A 10919-nucleotide genomic window follows, 5' to 3' on the forward strand; every position below is an offset into this window, starting at 1 on the left:
CCTGTGAAAAACGATTGGTTAAAAATTAGAGTAACATTAGGACTGTTTGGGAAATACTTGGACAAAGTATGAATATTGAGCAACCTTGAGTGAAAAACAGTGGTCACACAAAGAGTCAGTTCACGATTTATCCCTTAGCTCTCCTGTTATCCTCAAATTAAAAAGTATCCTTTGAGTCATTTTGACCCCAGCAATTAAAACACTCCATAACATTATTATAATACAAATTGTTACTTAAGTATCTGTTTCCAGTATGGTTTGTTTCATTGTTGACTACTCAAATTGCTTTTTATCTAAAACACCAAAAGTAAATGTTATATTCAAAAGTGTTAGTGCCGTATAAGCACTTGATGCTTGTCTGGAACGGTTTTGGATAGTTTTATGAACATGCCCATTTATTATTAGTCCACGGTGACAGTGTGACTAGTCCACGGTGACAGTGTGACTATGTTCATCTTTCATTTGGTATCATTGGATACTGACCAGTTTTAAAAGCACCTCATGTATGCTTGACAGTGTTGTTGATTACAAACTGTCATTCTGCCAATCATATTTGCTGTAGTTTATCGTGCTCCTGGGGCTTATACTGAATTTCTAACAGAATTCCCTGAGTTTTTATCAAACCTAGTCCTAAAGACAGATAAAATTATTATTGTTGGTGACTTTAATATTCATGTTGACAATAATAAAGATAGCCTGAGCGTAGCATTTATTTCAATACTAGACTCAATTGGTTTTAGTCAGTGTGTGCATCAACCTACTCATTGTTGTAACCATACACTTGACCTTGTGTTATCATACGGTGTCAAAATTGAACATTTAACAGTACTTCCGCGCAATCCAGTACTATCAGACCATAATTTAATAACCTTCGATTTTTCACTATCTGAATATATGCCACTAATAAAAAACTCATTTTCTAGATGTCTACCTGATAGTGCTGTAGCTAAATTTAAGGAAATAATTCCGATTACATTTAAACCCGTATTATCCGTCGACATAAACAACAAATTCTTTAAAAACCCGAGCTCTATTGAGATTGACCACCTCGTAGAAAGCTCTGCAGACTCATTACGATTAACATTAGACTCAATAGCGCCTCTAAAAAAGAAATGTGTAAAACATAGTAAATTAGCTCCGTGGTATAATTCCAAGACACATGAGTTGAAACAAATATCAAGAAAATTAGAAAGGAAGTGGCGCTCCAGCAACAGTGTTGAAAATCTCCTAGACTGGAAGAGTAGTGTTACAGAATATAAAAAGGCTCTCCACAAAGCAAGAGCTGCCTATTACTCAAAACTAATAGAAGAGAATAAAAACAACCCCAGGTTTCTCTTCAGCACTGTAGCCAGGCTGACAGAGAGTCACACCTCCACCGAACCCAGTATTCCTCGATCCCTAAATTGCAATATCTTTATGACCTTTTTTAATGATAAAATTCTAACTATTAGAAATAAAATCAATCATCTCCTGCCCTCAATTGGCACTAATACCCTCCCAACAATAGAGATCTCAGAAACGGCTGAGAATCCTTCCCATTATTTAGACAGCTTCTCTCTGATCACCCGTGATCAGTTTACCAAAATAGTCTCAGGTTCTAAACCAACAACCTGTATTTTAGATCCGATTCCAACTAAATTACTTAAAGAAATTCTGCCCCTAATAGATAATTCGTTACTTAACACAATCAATCTGTCATTATCATCAGGTTATGTACCACAGTCTTTTAAAATAGCTGTAATCAAACCCCTACTCAAAAAACCCACCCTAGACCCAGAGGTTTTAGCAAATTACAGGCCAATATCTAATCTCCCCTTCCTATCTAAAATCTTAGAAAAAGTTGTAGCCAATCAGCTGTGTGAGTTTCTCCAGGAAAATAATATATATGAAGACTTTCAGTCTGGGTTTAGAACCAATCATAGCACAGAGACAGCCCTGGCAAAAGTCACTAATGACCTTCTAATAGCTTCAGATCAGGGACTTGTGTCTGTCCTCGTTCTGTTAGATCTCAGTGCAGCATTCGACACAATTGACCATCAAATTTTATTAGAGAGACTAAAACAGTTAATTAACATTAAAGGAACGGCCTTAAACTGGTTTAAATCTTATTTTGCTGATCGCTCCCAATTCGTTCAAATCAATGATGAGTCATCGGTGCGCACCAAAGTTAACCATGGTGTCCCACAGGGGTCTGTGCTCGGCCCAATTTTATTCTCATTATATATGCTTCCACTAGGAAACATTATCAGGACACACTCGGTAAATTTTCACTGTTATGCGGATGACACCCAGTTATATTTGTCAATAAAACCTGATCAAAGTAATCAATTAACTAAACTTCGAGCATGTCTCAAGGACATAAAAACCTGGATGACCCGCAATTTTCTCTTATTAAACTCAGATAAAACAGAGGTTATAATACTCGGCCCTAAACACCTTAGAGATACATTATCTAATGATATAGCTGCGCTAGATGACATTGCCCTTGCTTCCAATGACACAGTCAGGAACTTGGGAGTGATCTTCGATCCTGATTTGTCCTTTAATAGTCACTTAAAAGTAATTTCTAGGACCGCGTTTTTCCACTTGCGTAATATCTCAAAAATCAGACATGTCCTTTCGCAAAAAGATGCAGAAAAACTAGTCCACGCCTTTGTTACATCGAGACTGGACTATTGTATTTCATTATTATCAGGCTCCAGCAGCAAGTCGTTAAAGACTCTGCAGCTGGTCCAAAATGCCGCAGCACGTGTCCTGACGAGAACTAAGAAAAGAGAGCACATTTCTCCAGTATTAGCATCGCTACACTGGCTTCCTGTTAAATCTAGAATAGAATTTAAAATTCTCCTCCTCACCTTCAAGGCCCTTAATGATATGGCACCTCTTTACCTTAAAGAGATGTTAGTTCCATATCAACCTACTAGAGCACTCCGATCCCAGAACTCAGGTTTACTTGTTGTCCCTAAAGTCTCTAAAAGTAGAGTAGGAGCCAGAGCTTTTAGCCATCAAGCCCCACTGCTGTGGAATAATCTCTCACTTTCAGTTAGGGAGGCAGACACGCTCTGTTCGTTTAAAAGTAGACTCAAAACCTTCCTTTTTTATAAAGCTTATAGTTAGAGCTAATTTGTGCGATGTTCCAAATTTGATTAAATGGCAAAAACCCCTGATGATGCTAAGACGCACAGGGAATTTATGACACAAGACACACGGAGCTTCTCTTTCCTGCTTCTCCTTCCTTTTCTCCATATTTATCACATCAAGATAATTCTTATCTGATCAGTACATGTTACTAACTTGACCCCTTTTCCCGGAGTTTCTGTGCCTTAGCGCCCGCGGATGCAGGGCCACAGCTGTGGCCGCACCATGGATTATGATTGTGGATCGCGTGTCGGAGGTCACAATATTGGATCCAGTTCGGTGGATTCTGTATCGTGCCAGCTGATCGTCGTTGTAATGGAGGATCCTTTGTCGCGTTGGCATCGGATGATGAGGGACCACGACCGAGGCGGCAGCTGATAATGGATTCTAACTGGCGGCGGTGGACAATGACTGTGGATTATAGTGGATCCCATCCTGATGCTGGATCGTGGTCTTGCTGGCTGCTGGCCAGAGACTGTGATTGCAGCGGGACTGCCTGACACATAGTATTGAAAAATGTTTAGCCTAATGGATGCTGCTAAAAATCCTGATGATGTTTTCTTACACCTGACATCTATTGCACTTCTGTCCGTCCTGGGAGAGGGATCCCTCACATGTGGCTCTCTCTGAGGTTTCTACATATTTTTACCTGTGAAAAGGGTTTTTAGTAGTTTTTCCTTACTCTTGTTGAGGGTTAAGGACAGAGGATGTCACACAATGTTAAAGCCCCATGAGACGAATTGTTATTTGTGAATGTGGGCTATACAAATAAAACTTGATTGATTGATTGATTATATTTTACTACATTCATCTGGTTTCATTTGCATATATGGACCTCGGATAAAATGGTCATGGTTTTGTGGTGGTATCCTTAGAGTCGTATTTTCATCCCCACCCACCTGAAGCTGCCCGTCAACAATGACGAGGAGTTCAACAAACTTCTGGGCAGAGTGACCATCTGTCAACTTTGTCTTTCCTTTCCTACCTTTGATTCATGACTTAAAATCTATGGTTAAAATCTATAAGATCGACAACAACACTGTTGTTGTGGTTTTGCTATGAGCTTGGATGGGGGTGATTGAAGGGGTGTGGGGTGTTTTTTTTTTATCATTGTGAGAATTGAAAGTACTCTGTGTTATAGTGCTTGTATAAAAAGTAATACATAAATCAAGTATGTTTGAATCGTTACAATTACATGTTTACATGCTACAATTTACACAAACACTTTCACATACTGCACACGTGTGTACATTCTGGATACACATAGTGTTTGTTGACACTAAGGCCTTCATTTGTTATTTGAATGTGTTATTGGCCATAAAAATATGAGAAGACTTGATCTATTGATCAATAGGCAACATATTGACAGGTTAACAGATATTTCTCACACATGGGTCAAATAGTTTTTCAGAAACGTTTGCCATGATTTAATGACTATTTTACACAGATAATGATTACCATAATCTACAGAAACCTGTGTCCCAGTGTTAACATGGTGAGCAATAGTTGGTATTTACTAAATAGAGAATTTGCTAAATCCAGTAAAGCTTAAACATTTTCTGGAAAATAAATGATTGAACCTGTTGACTTTTTGTATAAAATGAGAGAAATGTGCCACAATCTTAAATTAATCATCGCTTGAAGTGAATATTTGTTTAAATTGACAAATTCAACATGGATATGAACTGTAGCGGCAATGACTCTCCAGCAACCTCAGCATGAAACGTCGAGGCGATGATAGGAAGTCTGGCTCAACTTCGCCAGGAGCCTCGGCCATCAGCGGTGTGTTTGCTGCCTCCACAATTACTTGACTTTATTACAAAGGGATCATCAGCAGGTGCTTGTTTGTACTCGGTCTCTCTGAACAAACATGTGGAGCAGCAGGGAAACAGGTTTTGGTGGAGCTGTGGTGCTTTTGAACTCATTTTAGGAGAGAAACTAGTGGGAAAAGCCGCTGAGCAGCGCTGCTCACCGCGGTGAACGGGTCGTGTTTGGAGACTCCACCGACAAAATGCAGAGAGCATCAGAGCTCTTCATGAGTTCAATTTGAAGACAAATAAGTCCGCTACCTGCTGCCTCACTGTCAGCCTCCAGCATCGCTTACCCACTGACTTTTCACTCGTTATTGTCAGTGTCCGCCCTCAAGAAGGCTCTGGCTGCCGGAGGTTACGATGTGGAGAAGAACAATTCCCGCGTCAACACCACCATCAAGAAGCTGGTGGTCAGCGGGACCCTGGTCCAGACCAAGGGAACCGGGGCCACAGGCTCGTTCAAGATGAGCAAGAAGGTGGAGACCAAGGTCCATAAGCCGGTGAAGAAGGCCACTCCCAAAGCGAAGAAGCCCGCCGCCAAGAAACCTGCAGTGGCTAAAAAGCCCAAGGCAGCGGCAGCAAAGAAGCCAGCAGCCGCCAAAAAGTCCCCGAAGAAGGTGACGAAACCAGCAGCGGCCAAGAAGGTGGCCAAGAGCCCTAAGAAGGTGGCGAAGAGCCCCAAGAAGGTGGTGAAAAAGGCGCCTGCTGCCAAGAAAGCCCCCGCGAAGAAGGTCGCCAAACCCAAAGCGAAGAAGACCGCAGCCAAGAAGAAGTGAGCTGTCCTCACAGTGAAACAGGTCTATCCTGGTAAAAGGCTCTTTTAAGAGCCACACACGTCTATCCACAAAGAGCAGACTCCTCATCATCCATCACCACTGTCAATAAATATGTAGAGACAGAGTTCTGAGGTAAAGGGAGATAAGTTGGATAGAATCATATGAAATGTCTCTTACGATGTCAAGATTTAAAAGTTAGTTAATATCAAAACATAAAATAATATAAAACATAGTTTAGACTGTGTGAAGGAGTAGCCGATTTCTATCGTCACAAACAGATCATGTAACATGATGTTCAGCCATATCCAATTTACTTCATGCACTTTCTAAAGAGTGTGCCTTTGTTGTTATATTTATCGTAGTTTCCACACGTCTTTCCTTGCTAAATATATAATAAATATAAAAGTGACAGCTGCTTAGAAAAATGACAATTCCCGCTTCACATCATACAACTTCACTGTACTGTAGTATTATCAGGCAGCCAACAGAGGGAGCCGCTCACCAAATTATGTGAACCGGAACAACGTCCCCTACCAGATGAACTCTCCTCCATGTTCTGTCAGAAGCTTTGTTTTCCAGTAGCTCAGCTACTCCTGTTTTATTGCAGCTACGTGTTGAGTCATGAAGGACAGTCGTAGATATTAGTTGTGTACCTGATACACACCAGTGATGAATTTATTATACATTTAGTGTGTAAGCGTGTGTGTTCGGTGTGTGCGAGCGAGTTTATATGCATTTAATGGTTGCGTGTGTGCTTGTCTCTAAAGACGGCAAAGTATTATGATCTGACCTGATACAATTTCCCTGTTGTCACTGTGTGGACCATATATATTTGCTTAAATGTACATTTGACCTCCTTGTCATTGGTCCAAGGGGAAGAGGGGGGGGCAGGGGAAAGTGTTTCAGATATCAAATCTGCTTTTTGTATGAATATTCACAACGAATAAATAATAAATGATTGCTTCAAAATGTCTGACCTTTGTGTTCAGAGGTCCAATTATCAGCTTTCACCTCAGGATGTTCATCGGTTATAGGAACTGGACCAAGGGTCATCTCATGACCAACAATACAACCTTAGCTCACCTGATGAGGCCAAAGCTATTTGAGTTGGTAATGGATCTGTATTTATATAGCGCTTTTTTAGTCTTGATGACCACTCAAAGCGCTTTACAGTACAGTTTCACATTCACCCATTCACACTCATATTCATACAGTGCATCTACTTGCAGCACTTTGTTATTCTATGGGGAGTAAACTTCAGTGCTCAAAATGTTTGTCCTGAAATCCAACACCATTCAGATGGTGACAGAGCTCCATGGACATTTAATGACAGCCTCATCAGTGTCACACCAGAAGAATCACAGGAGGAAAGTATACAATAATAACAATGATGGCTGAGTTACGTGTAGCAGCTCACGGCGCATGTTCACAAAGCAAACATGACACATTATGTGACGCTAAAGATCAGATCTGTGTTCCGCTCGGTGTAATTAACACACAGTGACCCACGGTCAGTATTTCTGCATCACTCACAGTACATACCACTCCTGGAAAAAGGAGAAGTGGGGAGAATGATGGAGGAATGAGCCTAAGCGGCGTCTGCGGTATTGAATATGACACTATCCTTCTTGAATGGGATTATTCATTGAAAGCAATTCGTCTCACATCGTAAAGTATGTCAAACAGATACCAACCTCTACTTCTTTGAGAAAAGGGGATGCACGCTGGTTTCCGCACAGGAAGGAGAACCCAAGGTACTCGCCGTCAAGATACCAATCTCAGCCCGAGCTACTGCAGTTTCACGGGACCGCTGATGAACTCATAACATTCCGGGTAAACCTGTTAATTAAGCCTCGTGTTCCTCTTCTTCACGCAGACAGCTACACAACTAAATGTTTGATAACGCGCTCTGCACTTGTAAAAGTTTCCCCCGGAATCAATTGCAATTGTGTTTTTATCCACATTTCTGCTGAAATGAATCTCTGCTTTTCAGTCCCTGATGGAAAAAAAAAGAAAAGCGTGCAATTTAAATTGGGAGGAAAAAGTGTTACTGGTGCACGAGAGACGCTAGAGTTTGTACCACTGTTTCTTTGTGTATTTGGTCGGCGTCACGTTATCTAAAAGCATAAAAGTCGTCCTCGTAAAGGTTTCCACTAGATTTATCTCTTCTTTTTGGCTCTCCAGTCCTCTCCTCCGGCCCATCCTACTGGAACTGATAAGGACCAACGATAACTCGCCTCACAGTGGTTTGTACTAGGGCTGAACGATTTGGGGAAATAATCTAATTGCGATTTTTTCCCCAATATTGCGATTGCGATTTAATATGCGATTTTTTTATTTGATCCAATTTTTTTCCCCCAACAAAATGTAATGAATGATTTAAATATGACCAACACAATATTAGATACATTTAGTGTTAAATAATATTTAAAATTATAGGTGTCTTACTGCTCCCAAGTCAGAAACATTTCACACAACTGAAACATAGAATTTGCCTCTACTATACTTTGAAATTATTTTGTAAAATCAAAGAAAATAAAATTATAAATAAAAAACGGAGAAATGCACAGGCCACAAAGTCAAACAGTACAACTGCGTGTATGAACAGTTTCGTGAAGTTAATGAAATGGTCCCACTCCTCAGACTGTGATTTTAAACCCTTTCGAACACAAGTCTCGTAACAGACAGAGTGTGTGTGGAGCCACAACACAGCAGACATGAGGCGGTGTAAAGACCTTAAGCATCCCGTTCATGTCCCGGTGGTCGTGCAGCGGTACGGAGGCGCCGGGCCTCAGCAGGAAAACCCCCGTGCTGAGCACCTCCGTCTCGCAGATGTGCTTGTAGGTGACTGGGGGGCTCTGGAGCCCCGCCTCCCCGGCGGTCGGCTTGCTTTTCCGGGGAGCGAATTTCAGGTCCGCCGCCCGCAACGCGATCACCAGCGAGATGTGAGCTCTGTGTTTGCGCCACATAGGTGATGCAGGCATGCTTCGCTATCTTCTGGATCAGCGGAGTTGTGTTGTCCCGCGGCATTCTGGCTGCGGGTGCGGACGGCAGCCCGGTGCGCTACTCTCATTCGCACGTTATAATCGCGCACGTTGCGATTAGGAAATCGCGTTTTATCATATCGCGATTAAATCGCAAATGCAATTAATTGTTCAGCCCTAGTCTGTACACTTCAGGGGGCAGATTAGGTCAACTCTGTTTGGTGTATCGCCGGATTCCTCTAACCTCGCTGTTCTCGTTTGGCAGCTCTCTCTCCCACCAGCTAGTTAAGTACAGTTAACCGCATTCACCCCACGTCCCGTATGTACCTAATAAGAGGGCGAAAAAATGGTTGAGGCCCCAGGAAACCGCCGATGCAGGAATAACGAAGCCTCTGGCGGCCATACTGGAGGTCTTGGTGTTTTTTGGGGGGCAGAGAACAGCCTTGAATGACAATTCATCGTGTTGGAAAGTGGATATTCCTGCACGCCTTGGATATGGACAAATCAGAAACCATGAGAGGGACGTGCAGCCTTGACAGCATTTGTTTACAGGCGAGACATTGCGAATTGGTTCGCTTTTCGGACTATTAGGAAGTATGTCATCACGACTTCCACCGTTGATATGTTTGCCATCATAAGAAACTTTGTGATTCTGTGCTGCCCCTCTATTGGATGTAATACTTGGCAGTTGAGCAAACATTTCATCGTTTTCATACGCACAGAGACATCCTACAGCCTTGTTTTATTTTATTTTCGACCTTCCTCATATTTAGTCTCTACAAGCACCCGGCCAGTCATTCAACACAATGGCGCCAGATGTGTTTCCCCAGCAGATTTTCCATCATAACAGCAAATGCGTGTTTCAGTTCTTCTCCCGTTCGCTCCCCTGATTTGCGATGCTTTCCATTATATGCATTTCTGTGTTTTCCCCTTATATGCTCTCCTCTCCGATGCTGCACGCTGTTGTTTGTGTTACGGCGTTCTGCTTCGATCTTCATTCCATCTGTCGCTCGGCATCACAAATGAGTATTTTTTTCTTTGGTTGGTTTCTGCAGCGCGGGAAGGAGGGAAAAAATAAAACTCTTCCAGTATCCTTCAAAGTCACAGGTCAAAATGCAACTGCGGGATCCCTCACCTCTTCAACTCCGTTAACAAAAGCCACGCACACCAAATGCATTAGTGTAACGCAAGTTGGAATACATAATCTAAAGCTGAGGAGTTTTTTCGTATCTTTTCCACCAGCGCTTTGCACCCGGAACGACCCCTTTTAAGAATGCACTCAAAGCCATATTCAACTTCGGTAAAAAGCTTTTGTAGTTTGCTGGAGAGTCGATTTAATTGGATTCTTAATCACAGTCTGCAGAGCCTCGGTGACACAAAGCAGATAACGGCACCACACTGGGACGTTTGGAAAGTTTCCCCCCTTTAAATGTTACAATATGAATCATCCAGTTTTATTTCCCTTTTCTTCTATTTGCTGTCCAGGGAGCGACTCGCTTCCCCCCCATTCTCGTCCACTTCTCTTGAGAGAGTGCTTGGGCACCTGGCTGGCTTATCTCGCACGCTGCTGAATCTCATGTAGAGCACTGTAGCTGCCAAACTACAGGACGCCCTTCACTCACTTATTGGAATGAGTGGTGAAAGCAGACGGAGTGCTTTTTTTCTTCCCCCACCCGCCCCTCCGTGGGCGAGGTAAGAAGCGCTGAATAATGGCCGCCGTCACTCTGTAAATGCGTGTTTACGGTTCTCCCCGGATGTGAGGGCTTTCTCGTAGGACGGCGGCGCTTCTCATCCGAGGGGGGGCGTGAGTGGTCATTCACCGGTTTGACAAACGTGAAAACAATTCCACACAAAATGCCGCTGCTGTCCAAACTGCATCCGTTTGAACAAGACACAGAGAAGGGATCTGCCTGTTATTGTTAATAAAGCAGCCCTGTCTGTTGTTTGTAAAAATCGCTTGCACCCTCACGGAGACGCTTCTCATTATAACCAGTATAACCATGACACCAACTAGGGACCGAGCGCCTTGCTTAATGGCACAAGAGGCTGAAAAGATGCTCATTAGCTTTAACCACACATTAACGCCACACTTATCACGATGCAACTGTTCCAGTTTCACACACCCGGTCTGAGGCGGCATCATTCACAATTCATCAAATGTCCGCAGCTTCCTCTGGAGTCGCAAAAGACTTTATCCAACTTTTTTCTTA

The 10919-nt window shown here is 42.5% G+C and overlaps 1 protein-coding gene across 1 annotated transcript; it reads left to right on the forward strand.

Annotated features, from left to right (window-relative positions):
- Positions 1-4856: 4856 nt before the first annotated feature.
- LOC132997030 (histone H1-like) lies at positions 4857-5725 on the forward strand. The gene is made up of 2 exons (XM_061067400.1): positions 4857-4920; positions 5226-5725. Exons 1-2 carry the CDS (start codon positions 4857-4859, stop codon positions 5723-5725), a joined length of 564 nt encoding a protein of 187 aa, XP_060923383.1.
- Positions 5726-10919: the final 5194 nt, after the last annotated feature.

This window comes from Limanda limanda, chromosome 23 (assembly GCF_963576545.1).
Source record: "Limanda limanda chromosome 23, fLimLim1.1, whole genome shotgun sequence".
Classification (NCBI taxonomy): domain Eukaryota; kingdom Metazoa; phylum Chordata; class Actinopteri; order Pleuronectiformes; family Pleuronectidae; genus Limanda; species Limanda limanda.

Coding starts and splice junctions, on each gene's coding strand:
- LOC132997030 (XM_061067400.1), top strand. CDS start 4,857: ATGAAACGTCGAGGCGATGATAGGAAGTCTGGCTCAACTTCGCCAGGA. Junction 4,921..5,225: donor AGGAGCCTCGGCCATCAGCG/GTGTGTTTGCTG, acceptor CCTCACTGTCAG/CCTCCAGCATCGCTTACCCA.